Source organism: Pseudorca crassidens, chromosome 17 (assembly GCF_039906515.1).
Source record: "Pseudorca crassidens isolate mPseCra1 chromosome 17, mPseCra1.hap1, whole genome shotgun sequence".
NCBI classification, from domain to species: domain Eukaryota; kingdom Metazoa; phylum Chordata; class Mammalia; order Artiodactyla; family Delphinidae; genus Pseudorca; species Pseudorca crassidens.
This window is the reverse complement of record NC_090312.1, coordinates 1,663,610-1,685,306: the sequence shown is the minus strand read 5'-3', so window position 1 is coordinate 1,685,306 and position 21,697 is coordinate 1,663,610. Positions and strand designations below refer to the sequence as shown.

Below are 21,697 nucleotides of genomic sequence, written 5' to 3'. Positions count from 1 at the left end.
TGCCGGCGGGTGGACAGACAGACAGACTAGAGGTAAAACGTAGTCAATTTTATTCTCCTTAAACCACAAAATAGAGTCTTTGGTTGTACAAACATCACTAGTTACAGTCTCGCCAGGAGGTCCCGGCTGGGGAGGGGGCAGTTAGCGGCCAGAACTCTTGAAAATGCTAACGGCCGGGTTAAAAGACTCGAGGCAAGGGTGGTGCTGGAGCTGGCAGGGCCCCCACCCCAAGTCGGGGGAGGTACCTTGACCCTCTAGGAGGGCACCGGGCCCAGGCCCCGGCGCCCCGGCCGCACGGCGCGGCGGCTGCTGCATAGGGCCACCTCCTCGGGGCCCGCGGCGCCTGGCGAAGGCCTGCCCAGAAGCACCATGGCCACCTCTCCATCCTCCTCTCGCAGACCTGGCCGACGGGGGCGGGGAGTGAGCTGATGGGCCCCAGGCCCCCTGGGAGCACCCGGGGCCGCGCCTGCCAACTCACCAGGGCTCGGAGATGGTTCCAAGGACCTCAGCTCCTCAGCAAAATCTGGGGACTGTGATGGGGAGAAGGGCTGCTCAGGGTTCCGCCCCAGACCTGCCTGAAACCACCCACCTGAGCCTGGGTGGGTCCCTGCTGAGCCCTGGCTGGAGGATGGGAGGTGGGTGGACAGGACTGGCCACAGAGAGACGGGGAGGGTACCAGAGGAGGGGACAGGGCTGGGTGACAGGCACAGCAGAAAGGTGGCAGGAGCTGGTCGGGCTGTCTTGCAGAAGGGCCAGGAGGGCCCGGTACCTGCATGTCATAGACAGGTCTGGAAGAGGGGAGGGCTGCAAACACCCTGTAGTCAAACTTCCTCCCAGACAAGGCCTTGAAAGGACAGCGTGAGGAGAGAGGTAAAGAGCGTGAGAAGAAAGAGGGCTGGGGGAGTCTGGATCCCTGCCCCCCACCAGGGGAGGAGTGCAGGGAAGGGTGACAGCCGTTGGTTCCTCACCAAGCGTCCTGGGGAGGTGCCGGTCTGGAGGCCGAGGTCTGGAGGGACAAGAAGTGGACGTCGGGAGAGGTCCGCGCCGCAGGCTGAGCCCCCCGCCTCCCCACGACGCACAGACCTTCCAAGGGGGTGGGTGACGGGGTGGGCGCGGGCGAGGGGGCCTCGGCCAGGCGCTCCAGAGGCCCCCGCTTGCTTCGACCCTCCTGAGACTTGCTGAGGACCATCTGTGCGCGGAGAGCGTCCTGTTCCAGAGACTTCATCCTGCGGGCAGGGGAGCGGCGGGCGGGCTGGTCAGGGTCGGAGGGCGAGGGCGGGGGCGGGGGCGGGGAGGGGAGGGGAGGGGAGGGGGCGGGAGCAGCGCGCGGGGCGGGGCCTCACCTGGCCGCCCTCCACAGCGCACGCTTCTCGGCCTCCAGGGCGCGGCGCTCCGCCGGGGACAGGGTCCGCTCAGGAGCCGGCAGCTCCGGGCTCTGCACGCGCAGCCGCTCCTGGTGGCGCCGCTCGGCCTTGGCCGTCCGCACCGGAGCGCCGCCTCCCTGCGGCGGGGGGGGACGCGGGGCCAAGCCTGGGCCGGGCGACAGGAGAGCCGGGTGGAGGGGCGCCGCGCGGGCGGAGAGGGGGGAGGGGGAGACGCTGGGGGGGGCCCTCCCCCAGCTCACCCTGCGGCGGGGCCCCGGCCGGCCCAGGGCGGCTCCTCCTCGGGCTCCTCATCCTCCGGGGCCTCGCCTTCCGGGCGCCCCGCGTCCGCCGCGTCCCCCGCCGCCTCGCGCAGCATCTGCGTCCTCTTCTGTTGCAGCTTTCGGGCTGGGGGAGGGGAGGGGAGGGGCGAGTCAGGTTGGGAGCCGGTGCTCCCCTCCCCGACCACCCCCGCCCAACCCAGTGGGCTGCTTACCTTCCTCCTCCTGCATCTTCCGCAGGTCGTCGGCACCCACCAGCGACACGCGCTTAGGGGGGCTCCCGGTCTGGGGCACCCGCACCTCAAGCTCGAAGTACTTCTGCCGCTCGCGGAAGGACAGCTGCTCCGGGGAGGCCGTGGGCCCAGGCTTGGGGGGCTGGGGAGAGCACGCCCTGAGAGCCGGGCCCTCGCGTCTCGCACCCTGGCAGGAACACGCAGCAGGGGACCGGGGCCCACCACCTACCTGAGCAGGGGCCTCCAGGGGTGGGTGCAGGCCGGGCACGGCAGCGAAGGTCCTATACGCCTGCTTCACGTTGGCGGGCAGCTCGTCAGGGGAGGGCGGGGAGGGGGGCTGGCGGACGGGGCACAGCGAGCTGTGTGGTGACAGCTGTCCCGGCTGCAGCCACCGCCCGTCCCACCACCAGCTGTCCTTGCTGACTGCCTCCCCGCCCCCCCGCCCCCCCCCCGGGTCAGGGCACTCACGGACTGGGGATCACCTCTGCCCCTGAGGGCCGGGGAGCCCCTTGGCCAGGCCTGAGCCACTGGCTGGATCACCCCAGGCTTTGTCTGCAAAGGGCAGGTGCAGGGGCCAGGAGGAATCGGTTCAGGTGAGGGGATGTGAGGATTGGGGGGAGGACGGGGAAAAAAGAGAGATGGGGCCCAGGTGGGCGGCTGGGCGGGTGTCCAGGGTGTGAGGCCGTGCTGGGAAGGGGCAGAGGCTGGGAGCCGGCCTCCAAGCAGGTACTTCCAGTGCCCACCCCTACCCTGCCACCAGGCGAGAGGAGGTGCCCACGCCTGGCCCTCCCCACGCAGCAGAACCGGGGAGCCTCTGCAAGCAGGTGGGGGTGGGGGCAGGGCCAAGCTGGCCCCTAGGGGCTCCCAGACGGGAGGACGGATGGGGGTGGGGCCGCCCTGACCACCCACAGCCCATCTGCCCAAGGAAGCCACAGGAGCTCCCCAGCCCCATGCCACCCAGCTCTGCCAGGAAGGGGCCCACAGGTTGTGTCCTCAAGAGTGACAGATGGCAGCTGGGGGGAGGCGCTGTCCCCTGGCAACCCCCTTCCCAGAGGAGGGGGCTCTGCAGGCAGCACCTCCCTGGAGTCCTCCACCCCCCAGCCCCGTGTGCACTCACCTGCTGGTGGCCAGGGGAACAGGGGGCCTCAGTCATCTTCCCGCCACTTGCCCCAGACGGCACCTGGAAGAGCCGAGTGGTGGGTGGGATGAGGGCTGGGCAGGGCTGGGGCCCCACAAGGAGGACCTGGGGGCTGGGGTGCTTGCTTTGGTCGCACAGGCTGGTCCTCAGCTCCCTGACCTGACCAGCCCAGGGAATATCCCGAGATAGGCGGGCTTTCCCCACAGCGAGGCCACCCACCCTCCCCGTGAGCTTCAGAGATCCATGAGCTGGGGAAGCCCCGACTCCTGCCAGCCACCCTGCAGCTGTGCCCCTTCTGCTCAGAGGACACTGGGCTCCCATCCTGGGGACTTCCTGCTCTTGCCTGTCTGTGGTCAAGGGAGGGAGGGTCTTCACAGAGGCCCTGAGCAGGCTCCCTTAGCCCCTAGGCCCCACTCGGCCTCTCACCCAGCGCAGCCTCCTCCCGACCACTTATGGTCGGTCCTGCGGGGTCTCCCAGCAGCAGCTGGTGGGGCACACCCTCCGGGAGGGGTTATTTCAAGCTTTGGGGAGAGGAATGAGAAGCACACGCCTCCCTCTCGGCGTCCCCACCCCCAGCTGGGAGTGCTGGGCCTCCTCGCCAACCATGGTCTCTGGGGCTCCCGCAGCTGCTCCAGCCCGTCCTCCCCACCGTGGCTGGTGCCCGATCCCACCCTGACCACTCTGGTGGCCTCAAGCTGTCCCTGCCTCTGGCCCTGTCCCAAGCCCTCTGGGCCCACACAGCTCCTCTGCCCAGCCTGCCTGGTGAGTCTGACGGCAAGAGAAGGGTTGGGGCGGAGGCCAAGGGCCTTCTCAGAAGCTGGCCCTGCTGCGCCGCACCTCACGTCCTGGGCTCTAAGGAGGGGGCAGAAGCATCTGCTTCACGGCTTGGTTCACGGATTCAGGAGGACGAGACACGTGCCAGGCTGGGAGGTGGCGCTCCAGCTTGGGCACGCTGGCCAGTCCCCTCCTCCAGCCCCTGTGCCATGTGAGGGCCCCCACAGGCCTCAGCCCTCCCCCTGGGGGCAGCCGCCTGAAAGCCCTGCCCTGCAAGGGTCTCAGGCGGAGGGAAGGAGGTTAAGGCAGGGGCAGGACTGACGGACAGGTAAGCAGACAGAGGACAGGACAGGGGTGTGACGATCAGGGACTGACCCTCTGCACACTGCCGGTGCTGGGTGTGGCAGCCAGGGCGCGGCAGTCCAGCTTCAGGCTCTCCAGGCTCCGACACTGGGGGGCAGAGTGGACACAGTGCTACCAGGGGCCGTACCTGCCACCGAGTGTGGGGCAGGCAGCTGCTAGGGGGGCGGGGCGGGCAGCCAGAGCTCGGAGCCATGGGCCCGTGTGCGGAGAAGCCCACCGTGCAGGGCACAGACAACCCGGACACTCACCATGGCCTCCGGCCCCCACTGTGGGGTCTGTCCAGGCAGCTCCTTCTCCTGTGAGCAGAGACAGTGGTCAGGACTGACGGCCTTAGGCTCCCGAGCCCTGGGGCTGCTGGCTGCGGGCGGCTCTGACCTTGCCGGGGCCCTCGGGGCTCAGCTCCCGGTCGACGGAGGAGATGCTTTCCAGGCTGTTCCGGCGGCCCATGCCTGCTGCAAAGGGGTTGGCGATGATGCCTGGGGACACCTGCGGGAGGAGCGGGCTGAGTGACCACACATACCTGAGGTGGCCTCTGGGGGCGGGCTCTGTGAGCAGCGCCGCCGCCCACTCGGGACACCATGCCATCATCCTGTCTGTGACTTGGGGCACCCACAGGTCACATCTGTACACTGCATGCACCAGAGGATGTCCTGATGCGGGGCAGGATTCCCAGGCAGTGACGCTGGGCCATGGGGCAGAAAAGGCTGGCCACGTAACCATCACCCCGGGGAGCAAAGAACTGACAACAAGATGGCGGGGGTGGGGGGTGGAGCCGCAACGTGCCTGACAGCACAGAGAGGGACTGAGGCGGAAGTCCAAGTGGCAAGGAGGACAACACTGGTTCTCACATCAGAAAAGTCTGTTCGAATTTGGAAGAGCTGACCCGTGGTGCCGACTGGAATGAGTGATAAAGGCATGATGTGAACACATGCTCTTCCAGAATTACAGAGATAATCGCGGATGCAAACGTGCCTACGTTCACGGGTGTGATTCCAGCCACTGAGAGGTCCTGAGACCATGACACCCCGACAGCCGTGAGCATGCCCAGGGCCCAGACTTTAACTTCTAAGTATCACTTTGACTAAAGGAACCAGTGCTCCTGGGTGGGAAAGTATGAAATGACCCCAGACATCTTGTGGCGGAAAGTAAGCCGCTTAAAGGAAGGTGGGTCGTGCTAACAGGGCCAGGGCCAGCCAGAAGCCCCTCTCATCAGCCGAGTCTGGGATGGCTTGAGCACCAAAATCAACAGCAGTAGTGACAAACTATCACCTGTGAAATAAAATGGAAACTGGCAAATCTACGCTAAGGAAGAAGGGAAAACTCCTCCTCAGGGCAGGAAGCCGCTCAACACGTGTGGAAGGGACAGGGACGGCACACGAGCTACCACCAGGGACTGAGGCATGGACAGCGGCGGGGCTGATGCTTGGGGGGAGCCCGACAAAGAGCAGGACAGTTACACGGCCTCACAGCACCTCCCCACAAAGCACCTGTTAATTTCAAGGGAAAAGCGTCACTTTGCAGTGGAGCAACCCGGAGACGCCCCCGTGGAGAGGGTCACTGACAGGACACCACCATCCATGCGTCCTGGTGGGAGGCCCTTGAAGACAGTGTCACCTCTGTATTAACCCTGCCAAAAGGGCATCCACTGAAGCCCGTCCTGAGGAAACACCGGACAGACCCACAGCGAGGGCTGTTCCACACAGTGATGATGGCCTGTGCTCGTTCGAAGTTCAAGGCCAGAGTCAGGGAGACTTGAGCAGGCGTGGCAACCAGACACCCGCATGCCCCAGACCGTGGCCTTTGGCGTAGCCCCGAGACCACTGGTGGGACGCACATGGGGCCTCTGAGTGAGTGTTCTTGACGCTTTCCTCCAACTTTTTTTTTTTTTTTTTTGCGGTACGCGGACCTCTCACTGTTGTGGCCTCTCCCGTTGTGGAGCACAGGCTCCGGACGCGCAGGCTCAGTGGCCATGGCTCACGGACCCAGCCGCTCTGCGGCATGTGGGATCTTCCCCGACCGGGGCACGAAACTGTGTCCCCTGCATCGGCAGGCGGACTCTCAACCACTGCGCCACCAGGGAAGCCCCTTTCCTCCAACTTTAAAATTATTTTATATATTTGCTTATATCTTTCAGAAAGAAATAATGGCAGGAGAAAGCAACACTAAGGCAGATGACGGCCTGTGGGGCGGAGACGGGACTGACTCCTCAAGGTGCGAGTCCGTAGTTTTGGCTTTGGGGCCACGTAAGACTTATAATAAGAAAGTGATCGGGCTTCCCTGGTGGCGCAGTGGTTGAGAGTCTGCGTGCCAATGCAGGGGACACGGGTTCGTGTCCCGGTCCGGGAAGATCCCACATGCCGCGGAACGGCTGGGCCCGTGAGCCATGGCCGCTGAGCCTGCGCGTCCGGAGCCTGTGCTCCGCAATGGGAGAGGCCACAACAGTGAGAGGCCCGCGTACCGCAAAAAAAGAAAAAAAAAATACAAAAAAAAGTGATCTTTTAAAGTCATCTCTAAAAACAGAAAACGAGTAAACCTAACTGTATGTCAAGTTGGCAATAGAACAATTCAGAGAATTATTTCAAGTGACTTAAAATCACAGTATTTTGACTGTGCCTCCTCAGTGGATAAACCCTAAGGACATGAAGAAATTTAAGATGCTATTAATGGGGACTTCCCTGGTGGTCCAGTGGTTGGGACTCCATGCCCCTAATGCAGGGGGCCCAGGTTCCATCCCTGGTCAGGGAACTACATCCCACATGCTGCAACTAAGAGACTGCATTCCACAACGAAGATCCCACATGCTGCAACTAAGACCCGGTGTAGCCAAATAAATTAAAAAAGAAAAGACGCTATTAATGGTTTCATTATTAGCAATAATACTGATATTGCTTTTTGAAATTATAATTATGGTAATGTTACTTAATTTACTGAAACAGTTTTTAAGATGAGAAAAAGAAATATAAAATCAAAAAAGCCAAAATCCTGTAACCTTAAATATGAATTGAAAGTAACAGCACAAATTCATGATTTTTCTCCTTCCAAAAATATTCACTTCCCAGGATTCATGTGCTACAGAGGCCCAGGAGCGACCACAGCTCAGAGCCACAAGCACCCGGCCAGTGACAGCTCTGAACGCCACGCCCAGGGCTGGGGCAGGAAATACATGGACACCTGGTCACACCAGAGAGCAGGACGCTAACGAACGACAGGTGTCACACTCAAAGGACACTGGAGCCACACTGCCCAACGAGGACGGCACACCGAGAATATACAGACCCTAAAAACAAAGACAGAAAAACACCTCTGTAGCCATCTTTGGGGGTTTCCAAGGCACCAGCTTGTTATTTAAAAAATCAACAAATGAAAGGAAAGAATCAAAGTATTTATCACACCTCTCCTGTATAAAATCTTATCTTAGGATTAAAAAAATAGCTGATAAAGAAAATTTCTTCCTTACAGAAAGGTCAGTAGAATAAAAGCAACAGATGCAGAAGGAGTAACTGAAGGCTTCTTCTTTAGAGCAGTAATCAAGGAAATACTAAAACAGAAAGGCAGTCTTGATCAAATCCTAAAGCTGGTTAGCTGAAAAGTCCGTTCAAATACACAAGACTTTGGTGAGTATGATGAGGAGGAAGAGGCAGCAGAAATCAGATCAAAAAGATGACAGAACCACAGAAGAGGAGAAGAGGCGGAGGAGAGAGAATATTCCCGACCTCGCACCAGCATGCTGAGAACTACAGCGAGGAGGCTTCTTGGAAAGTGCACAGCGGCCCCCGAGGCCCTGCAGCCGAAGACCGGCCACCAGGGCTGTCCGACTGTACAGGAGCCCCCAGGGGCTGTGGCCCAGGAGCAAGACAGGCAGGTACTAACGACGGTCCGCCCCACCACCGTGCCGAGCACCCGGGAGGAGGGACAGGGCGCGGGCTGACACAAAGGCGGGTTTGCAGAATCCAATCAAAGTTCGGGGAAATGGCTGCAAACTCGGATTCCTATACGGGTCACATGGGTCAATGCAGGTGAGTCAGGTGGGCCGAGGTTCAGAGAAACGGGGGTGGGGGGACGAACGGTGTTACCCCTTTTCCTTTCAAGCACCAAGCCAGCCAGAGGAAACCTGTGCGCTGAGCCTCAACCCCACCTGGCACAGGGCTGTAAAAACCATCAATGAAGGGACTTCAGAAAACTCAACACCCACTTCAGAGAATAACTCTTACGGGTTATAAATGGAAACAGCCCTCCAAATTTAAAAAAAAATGCTATATGAACTTCAGCCTGGAAGTCGGCACAAGGGAAGGCCACTGGCCACCACCACCACCGGGTCCCAGGGGGACGGAGGGGCCTGACCTCCCAGGAAAAGGGGACCCGCAGCCACCAATCGGGCCACACGCAGGGCTTCCACTAGGGGATGAAAAAAAGCCACCGACGAGAATTAATAAGGAAACAAGATCAATCTATGAATGTGCTTGGGGAAAACTTACACAGAGATCAAAGCTAATCCCTGAGTCCCAACCAACTTTTGTTAGGGAACTTGGCAGGTCCATTCCTAGGAAACACATGAAAATAGACTAAACTTTTCAAAAGAAGAAAAAAAAGTGGGTGACTTCACAACACAGTCTAAAGTGGCTATACTGAGGACAGCAGCATTGGCCCAAGGGCGCATCCGGCTCCCCAGGGCCACATCCTGGGCCACAGGAATGTGGATCTGACCCACAAGGAAGTCACATTTCCCCAAATCAGTGGGAGAATGACAGACGTTTTAGTGCATACCATTGGGACCAAAGATCCATCTGCTTGAAAAGCAATTCCAGGTGGATTACAGAGCTATATGTTTTCTAAAAAAGTTCTTTGACAATCTTGCAACGGAGATTTTCCTAAGCAAAAACCAAACCTAGGGATCATAAAGAAGTTCAGAAGACTTAATTCACAGAAGTCTCCATTTCTGTAACCCCAGAGAGACCGTTCCTAAACAGCAAAAGACAAAACCACTCATGCCCTATGCAATAAAAGACTGAAACTTACAACACAGAGGAGCAACTGCAAGTTACACGAGTTAAGTGAATTAGTGACTAAACACAAACTCCCAAAAGGAAAAGGACAAGGAAACTAGATGGCACTGCCTGCCAGATCCCACGGGAACAGAAGCTGGTGCTGCCCGAGGCTGGGAGGGGGTGGGAGACGGGGCAAGCCTGTGGCCTCTGGCCCAGCACCCACTCTTCCAGGACTCCTTCCTGCAGAAACTCCCCCCAAAGCAGAAAGACGGGCTCCCGAGCGCTCTGGCTGGTAACACAGCACAGATACAGCAACGCTGGAGAGAAGGCCAGACGCAGGAAGTCAAAGAACCACCAGCAGAACACAGCGAGGGCCCCCCGTAAAGTCTGGAACACACCAGCCCCCACCCTTTACCCTGAAGCTGTATTCACTTTCTTTCTTTGTACAAAAAGCTTTAAGTAAGTAAATGTATGGACTAAAACACTTAAATACACGTTTTAATTAAGTAAATGGAAGGCAAAGCCTTCTCTGGAAACCTGAGAGACTGCTCCCCAGAAACGACAGGGTTCCAGTGACTACACAGAGATGTGGGCACGGAAGCCAGCAGAGGGCGGCCCCAGAACCCAGGGAGTGGGGCCTCCAGCCCAGCATCCAGCCCTGGAGCAAAGAACACGAATGCAGAGTCCTTCCCCGTTCAGGAGAAACACACAGAATGAGGCTGATCCCTCCCTGGCAGCGCAGGGCAGGCGGGGCAGTAAGTCGCCATCCCAAAGACCCACTGCAGCCGAACAGGGGACGGCCCCACCCCAGAGGCTGCACCAGCAAGGGCGCCTCAGGGTGGGGCTGGCAGCCACCGCGGGTGAGGAGCCTTCGGAGGCCTGGGTGGGCATCAGCTTATGCCAGGCGCCCGGGGACAGCCGTGGAGAAAACAGAACGGAGAAGAGCAGGACAGCGGGACCCTCCCGAGCAGAGGGGACGCTGAGGCTTGGAAGCCAGGCCTGTCCAGGACACAGACTGGGCCAGGCACCAGGCCTCCAGAGCCCAGACACTCTCCAGGGGGCTAGGAGGGAAGACAGCTGGGTTCTGCCACAGGCCACCTGGGATGGGGGGATCCTGGGTGCCGAGCTCCCTGCTGAGGCGCTGCCAGAAGAGCAGGGTGGCGCCTGGGCCAGCAGGGTGGGGTCCTGTGCGAGTCTGCAGGGAGGCCGTGTGCCCGGCTCTGCGCCATCCTGCCCTGGCCCAGCGGCCACACGGTACAGGTACTGCTCACCTGGAAGCAGGTAACTCAGCCTTTTCTTTCAAGACGCGACCAGGCCGTCTGTGCACATGCTTCGTCCAACCCGGGCCAGAGCCTCCACAGGCCATGAGCGGTGGCCAAGACCAGGGCCCAGCACCGCCCTGGTCACCCCTGAGGCTGACTCACGACGGCCGAGCGCTTCCCAGGCTTGGAGGCGGAAAGGGTCAGCTGTCCCGGCCCGCACAGGGTCAGGTCACCGGGACCCCTCCAGGGAAGGACCCAGTCCCCGTGGCAGAGCACCGGCCGGGCGGGGGCACTGACCTCGGGGGCGCTGGTGTCGAAGCCGTCACAGACAAGCACAGTCAGGGTGTCGCCCACGCTGCGTAGCAGCTGCACGGCTTCGCCGTGCGTCAAGCCCAGCAAGCTCTGCTGGTTCACCTCCAGCAGCCGCAGCCCCACCCGCAGGCGACCATCTCGCCCGGCCGCTCCTGTGGGGCTCACCTGCGGGGAGACCCGGCCCCAGAGCTCAGGACCAGCCCATGCCCGAGCCCCCTTCTGCCCCGAGGAGTGCAGTGGAGCAGGGCCGACGAGGCGGGACGCTCACCTTGGAGATGAAGATGCCCTCGTCCGTGGGGTCACAGGGGTTCCCTGCGTGGCCCTTGGCGCCCCCACGGATGCTGATGCCCAGCTTCTCCCCAGGGGCCTTCTGGATACAGAGCTCCCGCATGCCCGGGGGCGGCGGGTCCCTCCGCACGAGCAGGACCAGCTCCAGGCAGGGCCGCAGCAGGGCGCTGACCGCTTCCTGGTGGGTGGCGTCCCGCACATCCTGCCCATTCACTCCCAGGATGCGGTCCCCAACCCGCAGGCCACTGCGTGCAGCCAGGCCCCGGGGGAGCACCTGTGGGGGACGGTGGTGCGCAGTGGGCGGGGGCCCTCGCTGCCCTGTGCTTGGGCCGGCCCTCGATGCACAAGGGTGCCTGCGGGGTCCGCCCTACCTTAGAGATGAACACGCCGGGCTCCTGGACGCCGAATGGGTGGCTGGAGTGGTCGGAGCCCCCGACGATGCTGAGCCCCAAGGGGCCCCCAGCTCTCGGCAGACAGATCTCCTGGGCACGTGGAGGGGTGGGAGGGGTGGCTGGAACAGGCCTGGCAAAGTACCAAAGGGGCGCTTTCCAAGCCCAGAGAGTGTGTGGGATCAGGGCGCTCCACTGCAGGGAGGCCGTTTTGTGTTGCACAGGAGACCACAGGAGGAGGAGACCCGCCACTGAATGACGCCCTGGTGTCCTGGAGCCGCAGAGGGCGTTAAGTACTTGCTTCCCCACCGGTGCGGCTAGCACCCCATCCCTAAAGCCGTGTGGACGTGGAGGAGGGAACCGGGGAGTGGTTAAGGGTGGGGACTGGGGTCTCACCTCCACTGGGTACGGCCCCTCCAGGGCAGCGGCCAGCAGACTGGGGGCCAGCCTTAGCGGCCCAGGCTCCCCAGGGTTGGCAGTGGCCATGGTGGTGGTGGTAGCAGCAGGGGGTGGGGGTGAGTGTGGCGGAGTACCAGGGGCAAGCGGCCCCCCGGCCTCCCGTTCCAGCAGCAGGGCGATGGTGGGAGAGGCAGCGGTCAGCAGGGAGACGGCGTGGTCGTGCCTGGCCTCCGTCACATCTACCCCGTCGATCTGCAAAAGCGTGGCCCGTCAGGGGGCCCCATGGGGCGAGTGAGGCGGCTGGGTACTGGGAGGGCCCCACTGCCCCCACTCACGGAGAGGACGCGATCGCCGACCTGTAGGGTGCCCGCCCGGTGGGCGGCGCCCCCCTCAGCAATGCGGGAGATGAAGATACCCTGCAGGGAAGAGGGAAGGAGAGCTCTTTACGACAGGCTGGCCGGGACCTGCCCCCAGCAGCCCTCCCTGGCCCTGCCCACCCGCCTCACCGGGTCTCCGGCCCGGTAGGGCGTGGAGCCTTTCCCCCCAGCGATGCTGAAGCCCAAGCCCTTGTCGCTGCGCACGAGGCAGGCCACGCGACGCTGGCGGAGGGGCCCTGGCGGCTCGGGCTGGCGTGGGCGCGGGCGCAGGCCGCCTCCCCACCGCTCCCGGGGGCTGTAGTCGTCCTCAGGCCTCAGAGGCGTGACGGTGACCGCGTTCTCGGGCTCCACCATACGCTCCCGCCACAGCCGCACGTGCACAGTGGTGCCCGCGCCACGCAGTGCCTCCACGGCCTGTTGATGCTCGGCGTCCTGCAAGGCCACGCCGTTCACCTGCAGGCCACAGCGCTCGTCAGGGCAGGCCCCTCTACAGGTGGGCAGACAGCGCAGGGGACGGGCGCCAGGGAAAGTGGTGGGTCGTCAGCACCCCTGCTATCTACGTGCCCACCGCCTGTGCAAGCCCGGGGCCAGGACGCCCGCAGGCCGAGAACAGCAGGCGGAGGCCCCTCCTGCAGGTCCACACCTGGGTTCCCAGGTCTGGAAACCCCTGCCACGTTCTCATCTGAGCAAACCCGCAGCCCAGCGTGCCTGCAGTTTCTGGGCTTCCAGCCCCTGCCTCCACCCTGTCCCTGACTCAGGCTCCCCCAGCCATCGGGGTACAGCAGTTCCTCCATAAAATTCGGATGTAGGACCAGCCCCACCTGGCCCCGCAGCCTTCTGTCCACTGGCCCCCTGCCCCGTGGGCCGGGCACACTGCCCTCAGACCTGCCCTACTGCGACAGCTGTGAGCACCGGCACGTGGCCTCCCACGATGAGCTCACCTGCCAGGGCTGGGTGGCCAGGTGCACGGGCAGGGGCTCCAGGGCAGAAACCAACCCGCCACCCAAACGTGTTAGAAGTCCGAACCCCTCCTAGACCAACCCTCAGGAGCAGATCTCTCCTTGAGATCGCTGCTCCTAGCACGGCCAGGGCCCCACCCCACCAGGCCTCCCGCCCAGACGGGGGTCTCTGCCTCAGGGGCTCGCATCTGAGCCCCCTGAAGCTCTGGCGTATGAGCTGCATGCCTCACCAGTGGCCCTGTGCTTGGGGCTCTCAGGAGAAGAACTGGCTGCAGGGGAGGCAGCCGAGCACCTGACAGCCAGGATGTGAGGCCCCGAGGGCCCAGTATTTCACTCAGACAGGGGCCGGGGGCTGCCGACTCACCTCGAGGAGCTTGTCGCCTACTCGGACCCCAGCCTGAGCCGCAGGGCCCTCCTCAGATACCCGCGAGATGAATATGCCCTGGAGGATAGACAGGAACTGAGACCGAGAGCGTAGGCAGAGGCCACGGAGGGGCCTCACCCTGCCCTTCTGGGGGAGGGGCCCTCGGCAGCTTTGCGAGGCCCTGAGGCCCCCAAGTTGGGGCTGCAGAGACGCCCAAGGGTGCGGGAAAAGCAGAAGTGGGCCTGGGGTGGTCAGTGGGGCTGGGCGCGGGCCGCCGCGAGGTCCCGGGTGTCAGGGAGCGAGAAGGTGCCGGTCAAAAGCTTCCAGAGAATTTTGACCCCATGCCTAGTACAGCGGCCACTAGCGAAGGCAGGCGAGGCTGAAGACTGCAGGCAGGCGGGGCAGCCCCGACCTCCAGGTCCCCGTTCATCCTCTGGGGGACGGGGACCCCACAGTCCTCAAGGCCACCAAGCGGCGCAAGCAGGACGGAGTGGGCAGGGCAGCAGCGGCTGCTCACCTCGTCGTCGCCCTTGTAGGGGGTGGAGCCCTTGCCGCCCGCAATGCTGATGCCCAGGCCCCCCGTCTGCCGCACGATGGTGAGCGTCAGCTGGAAGCAGAACAGACATACGGTGTCCAAGGACGGCCGAGGGAGCGGGGCTGCCGGTGGACTCAGCAGGAAGCGGGGAGGGCCCAGGCCCCCCGGCCACTGACCACCTCTCCCAGGGCTGGCTCGGGCCACAGAGGAGCTGGACAGGGCGGGTAATGCCGGGGTTGAGGGAGTACAACCTGGAGAGAGCCCTCGTCCGAGGATGACGAGGCTGCCCTACGGTGCCTGGGCCGAGGTGCCGCAGGCAGGGAGGTGGGGGACGCCCAGCACCCCCCCGAGATTGGCCACCCTCACCTGGAGGCCAGCGCCCTGTCCCCCCCCATCTGTGCCAGAGGGCCGTCAGGCGCCCCAGGCCCCGGCTCTGAGGTGGCAGGAGGAGGCCTGCGCAGGAGCGGGGGAAGGAGACGCAGCGCCCACAGCCCAGGAAGCGAGGCCAGCGGCAGCCCGGGGTACAGAGCACAGGGCGGCAAGCGAGCAGCGGCAGCCCGGGGTACAGAGCACAGGGCGGCAAGCGAGTACAGACCTCTTCCTCCTCAATGCGAGCGGGCTCTATCAGCAGGTTATTGGCCTGGTCAAACGACACTCCCTGTCAGGACAGGACCAGCAAGGGCATGCAAGTCAGCTACGCCCAGCCCCGCCACCGCCTTGCCCGGCCCCACCTCGAGCAGGAAGGAGAGAAAAGACCACACCAAGCTCCCACAGCCTGAGTGCCGGGCCCTTCCTGCCTGTGCCCGAGCCTGTGCCTGGTGCCGCCCCCAGGTGCGAGGTCCCCTCCAGTCTGGAGGCCTGGCTGCTTCTGCCAACCTGCCAAACGGGGTCCCAGGGGGGCCCCACCACGGGCTGAGCCTAGGCCTGGCTGTCCCGGTTTTGACTGTCCAAGGCCCTCTCAGCTGTCACGGCGTCATGCCGCCGTGCTCAGGGCAGAATCACCGACGACGCAAACACAGGGGCGCTGTGGCAGCGGGGCAGCCCACGGAGAAGACCGGACCCCAGGGGCCCCGTGAGAGGCACCTGAGGACCAGGGCAAGGAGGCGGGTGAGGGCCCCACGGCCCGCCTGGAAGCCAGCCCTCAGGAGAGCCAGGGAAGGCAGAGGAGCCCGGGCAGAGAAGAGTGGCCGCCCGAGCCCTGGGATGGGAGCTCTGGGTGGAGTCAGCAGCCAGCCGGGAGAGGAGGGCGGGCGGGTGGGGACAGGCACCTCCCTCCACAGCTGGTTTCAAGACACGGGCCTCGAGTGTCATCTGAGATCCCGCCAGTGCGGACCGAGGGGCCTGGCCGGCCTGGCCTGGGCTGGCGCGTGGGGTCAGACCCACCTTGACAGAGGGTGCAGAAGCCACAGCCCCCTCGCTCTCCTCCTCCTCCTCGCCCGCCTCCACGGCTCCCGCCGCCACCGCCGCTGCCGCCTCCTCGGCTTCCTCCTCCTCCTCCTCCTCCTCTTCCTCCTCCTCGGCTCGAGGAGCCCAGGGCACGTGGGGGCCGTTGTGCCAGCCCCCAGACCCTACTGGGCCCTCACTGTCCGGCTGTGCTCCTTGCAGCAGGGCCACCACGGCCTCAGGCTGGGGCAGCTTGGAGATCTTGAAGTGCTTCTTGTAGTGGGGCGTGTCCTTGCGGATGAGCCGCTGCCTCTCACCCGGCACGGGCCAGGGGGCCTCCAGCTGCCCCGCCTCGCTCTCGCCATCCTCCCCGGGCAGGAGCAGCGTGTCCTCCGCGAAGCGCACCGTGGGCTGCGAGAGGCCGAGTGGGAGGACGTCGGTCTGGCCCACCCCCACGTGGGCCCAGGGAAGGTGGCAGCAGACAGGGGCTCTGAGAGGCTCCCCGCTGCTCGGATCAGAGAAGGATGGGGATCGGTGGGCCAGGAGGCTCTGCCCACCCCGTGCGCTGTACTCTCAGCAGCCTGACGCTGGGGTGCCCATCAGGGCCACGATAAAGGTCCTTGGGGGGTCCGGGAGCAACCCAAAAGGGGGATGTGAGGCGGTGACGGATGTGGGAGGGCAGGGCCCATGCCAAACCTGGCCATGGGGTGGAGGCCCTCATTCCCAGGCCCTCGCCCCTGCCTGGGGCAGCAAGGCTCCTGCTGGGCTCCATATAGGAAAGAGCACACCTGCGGGGCCCTCCTGCACCTTGACGGGTCCTGACAGCAACCTGCTTGGGAAGGAGGAGGGGCAGGGGGAGGCAGGCCCACCCCTGGGCAAGCAGCCTTCAAGGCCAGTCTCACCTCCTCATAGATCTCCTCTGTGACCTCCTCCTGGGAGGTTGGCGTGGATTCCTGCTGGCTCGGCTCCTCCACCTCGGCCAGCGGGCCCTCGGGCTCACCCTGGGAGGCTGTGCTGGCAGACAGGTGCGAGTCCGCACTCAGGCCAGACTCGGTGCTCAGCCTCTTCTCCTGTGGCGGGGTCAGGTGGTGGGTCAGGCCACCTATTGGGGGACCCCACATCGCAGGCCACCCACCCTGGGGCTCCCTGCTTCCTGACCACAGCACCTCGTGGGCTCCCCCCTCCCAGCTGCCCCTTCCCTGCAGGGAGTGGAATCTATGCTCAGCCCTCTGGGGTGCCCACTGTCCCACCCCCGGGAAGCCACACTCCACCAAACAGCTACGGGCACACAAAGCCACTGCTCTGTGTTGCAGACCCTAAAAGGTCTTCCGAGTACCCAAGATGACACCAGCACGGGGAAGGACAGGCACCCCAGAGTGAGCACGTCTCTGCAGACGAGCTGTGGCAGCTTCCCAGGATGGAAGGCTCTGTGTCACAGACAGAGGCCCTGCCACTTGTCCCCCAGGCATCAGATGTCCTGCTGTACCCCAGGGGCCCTAAAGCTTCCCCTAGCCCTGCTGCCAAAGCTCCTGAATGAGTAGAGTCAGGCCTGCCTGGTTCTTGCCCCAGCCCCCTTCACAAAGGCTGACAACGTAGGCGCCCAAGAAAAACACCACAGGGAATGGGCCCACTACTCAGTTCCCTCTGCCGAGGACCCAGCTGCTTCTGGCTCCTCTCTTGCAGCTGCCCGCACGTCCACGCCACACGACCCCCGTGTCTGCCCGGCAGCCCTCGGTGGGGGCAGCCTGCTCTGCGGAAGGGTGTGGGCGCTTGGCCCTGAGCCCCCCCACTGCAACCTGGCGCCTCTCCTGGCCGGTTCCCCATGCCCACACAGGGCCCCGGAACGCTGCCCCCAGCCTGGGGCTCCCAAGCAGGAGAGCCCGTAAGGCGGGCATCCCTCCCACGCCCCGCGGGCCCCCCAGGCACCTCCTCCGAGGGCGGGGGTGAGGGTGAGTGCTGTGCGGAGTCGGGCCTGCAGGAGGCGGCTTCGCTTCGACGCTCTACGCCCCTCTTCATCACCTTGAGCTCGCTGGGGTGAGGCGTAGCCCGACGCTGCAGGCCCTGCAGTGGGCACAGGGGTGAGGGGCGGGGCGGGGCCGGGGTCAGGCAGGGGTGGGGAGGAGGGAGCCCCCCAGGGACCCCACCCCCCCATACCCGTTTCTCGGCAGCAGCCTCCTCTGCGTCCTCGTCGCCCGCAGGGGCCTCTAGGAACTGGATGACGCTGACGCGGCCGAGCGGGGCATCACCCCAGCTCTCCGAAGGGCTACTCCGCGGCCCCGGGTCCTCTGCGGAAGCGCGTGTCAAGGGGAAGCCCCTCCCCACCCGAGGCCACGCCCCATCCCGCCCCCCAGCAACCTACCGAGGCTGGGCGGGGGCTGCTGGGGCAGCAGGTAGCAGGTGAGCACCTTCTCGCCGGTCTGGGCATCGTCCTCAGTCTGGAACCGAAGCATGGGCTGCGCCTGGTTCTCCGCCAGCCACAGGGCCTTTAGGTTGAGGTGCGTGAGGGCGAACGGCAGACTCTGCAGACTGGGGGCCGGGGCACGGTTAGCTCAGGGTGGGGGAGGTGGAGGGGCACAGGGGGCACGGTCAGCTCAGTGGGCGCCAGGCCAGGAGGGCACGGGGGCTACTCACCGGTTCCCGGCCACATCCAGCACATGCAGCTCGGCCGTGTGGGCGAGCTCCGGCGGCAGGACAGCCAGGCGGTTGTCCCTCAAAGAGAGGACGCTGAGTGCCACGCAGCCCCCAATCTCAGGCGGCAGTGCCTCCAGGCGGTTCCGGTCCACGTTGAGGTTGGTCAGCTTGCTCAGCTTCCCCAAGGAGCGGGGCAGGGCCTGGCCGGGAGGAGGGACGATCGGAGATCAGCAGAAGCCCCCGGGCAGCGTGAGGAGGGAGCTGAGTGCTTTCGGAGGGCGGCCTCTGCCCCTGCTCCAGGGCCCCGACCCCTCCAGCCACTGGTCTCTTGCCACTCCGCACGCCTCCAGACGTCCCCCCGTCTGCATCCCATGCTAACTCTGAAACCAGCCACCAGTGGGGCTGGGCCCCACCGTCAGCAGGTTCTCCGTGAGGATCAGCTCTGACAAGTTCTCACAGTCCCCAATGGCCTCCGTCACCTCGCAGAGGCGATTCTGGTCTACCTTCAAGATGGACAGCTGCTTCAGCTGACCTGGCATCAGGAAGACACGGTGACGGGACTCGGTGAGGCAGGGAGCCCAGTCAACCACACGACTGAAACAGCCTGCCCCTCACCCTGCCTCCTGCACCTCGAGAACGCTGAGAGCTCACCCCCCCACCCTTGCCATCCTGCTGCCAAGCTGACCAGGCCCACCAGCTCCCATGCACCCGCTGCCCGCGACCTGCCATCGTGCCCTCACGAGCTCACCATCCCCGCCCACCACCACAAGCTGCCTCGGTTCCTCAGGAGCAGCCCCAGCCATCCCACTCTGGCCTCAGGCCGGTCTCCCCCTCCTTGGGGCTGTGTCCCAGGACCCAGCAAAATCAGGATCCTTACCCCAGAAGCCCTCTCTAGACCTGGTTTCATCCCCAGCCACACCCTCCCAGCACTAACCAATGCCGTCAGGAAGCCGCTGCAGCCAGTTCTGCGAAAGCAGCAGGTCGGTGAGCAGCACCAGCCCCCCGAGTTCCGCAGGCAGCTCCTCCAGCCGGTTCTCTGACACATCCAGGCACACCAGGCGCCGCAGATTCCCGAGTTCCTGGAGGCAGGTGCAGAGAGTCAGGGGACGGACAAGCATGAAGCGGGGGCAGCCACACCCTCACTCACCGGGGGCAGGGCCGACAGCTGGTTCCGGTCCAGCCACAGCTCACGCAAGTTGGGCAGGGCCCCCAGGGTGTCGGGCTGCAAGAAGAGACAGGGACAGAGTGACGGACGAGGCTCACTAACCCTGCCTGGCCCCGCCCCACCCACGAGAGCCCCGCCCTCTCCACACCAGCACTTCCAGATCGTTGCCTCCCAGATCCAGCTGTTCCAGCTTGACCAGGAAAGACAAGGACCTGCAAAGGAAACAGAGCAAGTTCTGTCGCGGCCACACGGCCCGAGAGGCCTAGGGCGGCTGCTGGCAGGGCCAAGCCCACTCACGCGGGCAAGGACTTGAGCAGATTCTCCCGGAGCTCCAAGGTCACCAGGTTGGCGAGACTGAAAAAGATCAGGGCGGGGCGTGAGAAAGGTAGGACGGTGGGGAGCGGTGTAGGAACAGGGCTCTCCTGAGCGCCCCCACCACCCAAGAGTGCACTCACTTGCCCACGTCCCCAGGCAGCGCCTGCAAGGACACATCATTCAGGGCCAGATGAGCCAGGCTGCGCAGCTGAGTGAAACCTTCGGGGAGCCTAAGGGGAGCAAGGGGTCCTCAGATGCGCAGGCAGAGGCTGCGGGACCTCCCAAGCCCCACTACCACCCCTGCCATGGCCACCACCCACCTGGACAAAGGATTCCCACTGAAGTCTGCAATCTCCAGGGCTTTGCAAAACTTGATGCTCTCGGGGATCTCAGGGATGTCTGTGAGGAGAGAGGGATCACCACGGAAACATGCCCACAGCCTCCAGGAGCTCAAAGCCCTTCCTGCCACCCTCAGATTCCACCCCAGACCCGCCCCAGGCTCCACACCATTCCGAGACACGTCCAGCTCCACCAGTTGCATGAAGTTGGCCACCTCAGGGGGCAACCGCTGGATCTCGTTGTCACTCAGGCCCAGCTTGCGCAGGTTCAGCAGCCGAAAGAAGGGCTGTGGGCAGGGGGTAGGGTCAGGGGTGACGGGCCCTGTAGCAGAAGGCCCCTCCCTGCTCCAGGCCACACAGGAACCCCGGGTCCTGTCCCATCACCCTGGTCTGCAGTGAGAAATGCAAGGAGACAAAAACAGATACACATCTTCCCGCACTTCTGACTTGTGTCACCTCAGAATCATCCCCCCCATACAACGCTGCCACGTGACTTGCCCTATGCGCTCAAGTCTCAGCTGGAAAGTCACTTATTTTTTCTGACCTGATGAGTCCCTGTTCCTTGCTCTCTGTGTTCCCTCAAGGCTCCACCCACCCCCTGAATCACCTCTTCCACCCACCCAGCAAGTGGGCCCTCCAAGGCCTGTGGTGGTTTCTGCTACTGCACCCCAGCAGCCACCCCAGCCTGAGCCCATGACAAGAATTTAACAACTACCAAAAAAAAGTATAAAGAAGACAGGAGAGAGCCACAAATACGGGCTGCACGCGCGCAGAGGCTGCAGGCAACGTGTGGTGGGACCTGGAGGTGACCGTGAGGAGGCCCGGTCCAGGCCCAGAACGGAGCCACACCCTTTGTGGCACACAGCCCCCAAGCATTAGGCCACTTTGCACCCCATCTCCAAAAAGGAAATCCTTTTGTGACCTGCTTCCTTTAACCTCCTCTCCCAAGTGGCCTTAAAAGGAGGAAAATACGTTGTCCAAAAGAAACAAGGCAGCGAGAAATAGACGGACCACAGACCTGCCAAGGACAAGCACCTTAAGACGGCTACCCCCGACCCCACCCCAGCACCCAGGAGGAAGAGAAGAGCAGTCCGGACAGAAGCGTGGCCTCCCCACCTCCACAGCAGTCCAGCAAGTTCCTATCAGTCAGTCACGCCGGGTTCACTTTCCACCCTGATGCACTCCAACCCCATCCACCTTCCCCCACGGCTTTCAATCTGCAGCTCCTCCTCTAGGCTGTGACCATCCCCCCCCCCAGGCAGGCACCCGATGACCGCTGCCACCTGGTGCCAGCGCCGGCGGTGGGTGAGGAGGGTGGGGCTGGCCGGGGTGGGGCTCCGGCCAGTAAGAACCATCAGGGCCGACTGGAAACTGCGGCGTCCCGCCCGGGCCAGCGCCTGCTGAGGGCTCAGAGGAGCGGGCTGTCGCAGCCAGGCCGAGCCCGCCGACCCGGTGCGAGGGTTGGGCCGGCGGCAGGTCCAGCGGCCGCTCACCTTGGGCAGCTCACGCAGCTGGTTGGCGTCGAGGAGCAGCTCCTCCAGGCTGCGGCTGTAGCGGTAGATCTCCTCGGGCACGGCCTGCAGCGAGCAGTGCCGCTTGTCCACCGACTCCACGTGCCGGTTGCAGCGCCACAGCGGGATGCACTTGAGCATGGTGCGGGCGGGCGCGGGCTCAGGCGGGGGGCGGGGGGCGGGGCTCGGCCCGCATGAGCGCCGGGCCGGCCCGGGCGGGGGAGGTGCCGGGGGCGGCCCGGGGCGGCGGCGGCGGCGGCGGCGGCGGCGGCGGCGGCAGCAGGGCGGCGGCGGCGGCGGCGGCGCTGGGCCCGGCCCGCGCTCGGGACGCTCG

At 64.0% G+C, this 21,697-nt stretch overlaps 1 protein-coding gene across 5 annotated transcripts; it reads right to left on the bottom strand.

Moving 5' to 3' along the window:
- Window positions 1-33: 33 nt before the first annotated feature.
- SCRIB (scribble planar cell polarity protein) lies at window positions 34-21,561 on the bottom strand. 5 transcript variants are annotated; one of them, XM_067712638.1, is made up of 38 exons: window positions 21,346-21,561; window positions 20,022-20,139; window positions 19,835-19,913; window positions 19,655-19,744; window positions 19,497-19,553; window positions 19,348-19,411; window positions 19,182-19,256; window positions 18,969-19,113; window positions 18,448-18,566; window positions 18,035-18,234; window positions 17,763-17,929; window positions 17,558-17,688; window positions 17,330-17,464; window positions 16,306-16,473; window positions 15,404-15,814; window positions 14,616-14,678; window positions 14,003-14,092; window positions 13,486-13,563; window positions 12,292-12,615; window positions 12,121-12,201; window positions 11,783-12,037; window positions 11,369-11,479; window positions 10,978-11,271; window positions 10,695-10,874; window positions 4,526-4,636; window positions 4,399-4,446; window positions 4,163-4,237; window positions 2,993-3,055; window positions 2,344-2,427; window positions 2,105-2,212; window positions 1,858-2,017; window positions 1,644-1,769; window positions 1,344-1,548; window positions 1,084-1,226; window positions 969-1,006; window positions 770-844; window positions 479-530; window positions 34-400 (listed from the first exon to the last, which is right to left on the bottom strand). In XM_067712638.1, the coding sequence occupies exons 1-38, from the start codon at window positions 21,502-21,504 to the stop codon at window positions 255-257; spliced, it is 5,028 nt and encodes a 1,675-aa protein (XP_067568739.1). In that variant the 5' UTR covers window positions 21,505-21,561; the 3' UTR covers window positions 34-254. The 5 variants fall into 5 exon arrangements, 1 of the variants encoding a protein (XP_067568739.1); XR_010936634.1 differs by lacking the exons at window positions 34-400; window positions 479-530; window positions 770-844; window positions 969-1,006 and having other exon boundaries at window positions 1,091-1,189; window positions 1,344-1,530; window positions 1,625-1,769; window positions 21,346-21,560; XR_010936633.1 differs by lacking the exons at window positions 34-400; window positions 479-530; window positions 770-844; window positions 969-1,006 and having other exon boundaries at window positions 1,091-1,226; window positions 1,344-1,530; window positions 1,625-1,769; window positions 21,346-21,559.
- Window positions 21,562-21,697: the final 136 nt, after the last annotated feature.

What these genes read in the sequence shown, in the direction of transcription:
- SCRIB (XM_067712638.1), bottom strand. Translation starts at nt 21,504, where the DNA reads ATGCTCAAGTGCATCCCGCTGTGGCGCTGCAACCGGCACGTGGAGTCG. An exon ending in TCACGGAGAACCTGCTGACG is followed by an intron (nt 18,235 to 18,447) that starts GTGGGGCCCAGC and finishes CCTCCCGGCCAG; the next exon opens with GCCCTGCCCCGCTCCTTGGG. An exon ending in CCTACAAGGGCGACGACGAG is followed by an intron (nt 13,564 to 14,002) that starts GTGAGCAGCCGC and finishes TCTATCCTCCAG; the next exon opens with GGCATATTCATCTCGCGGGT.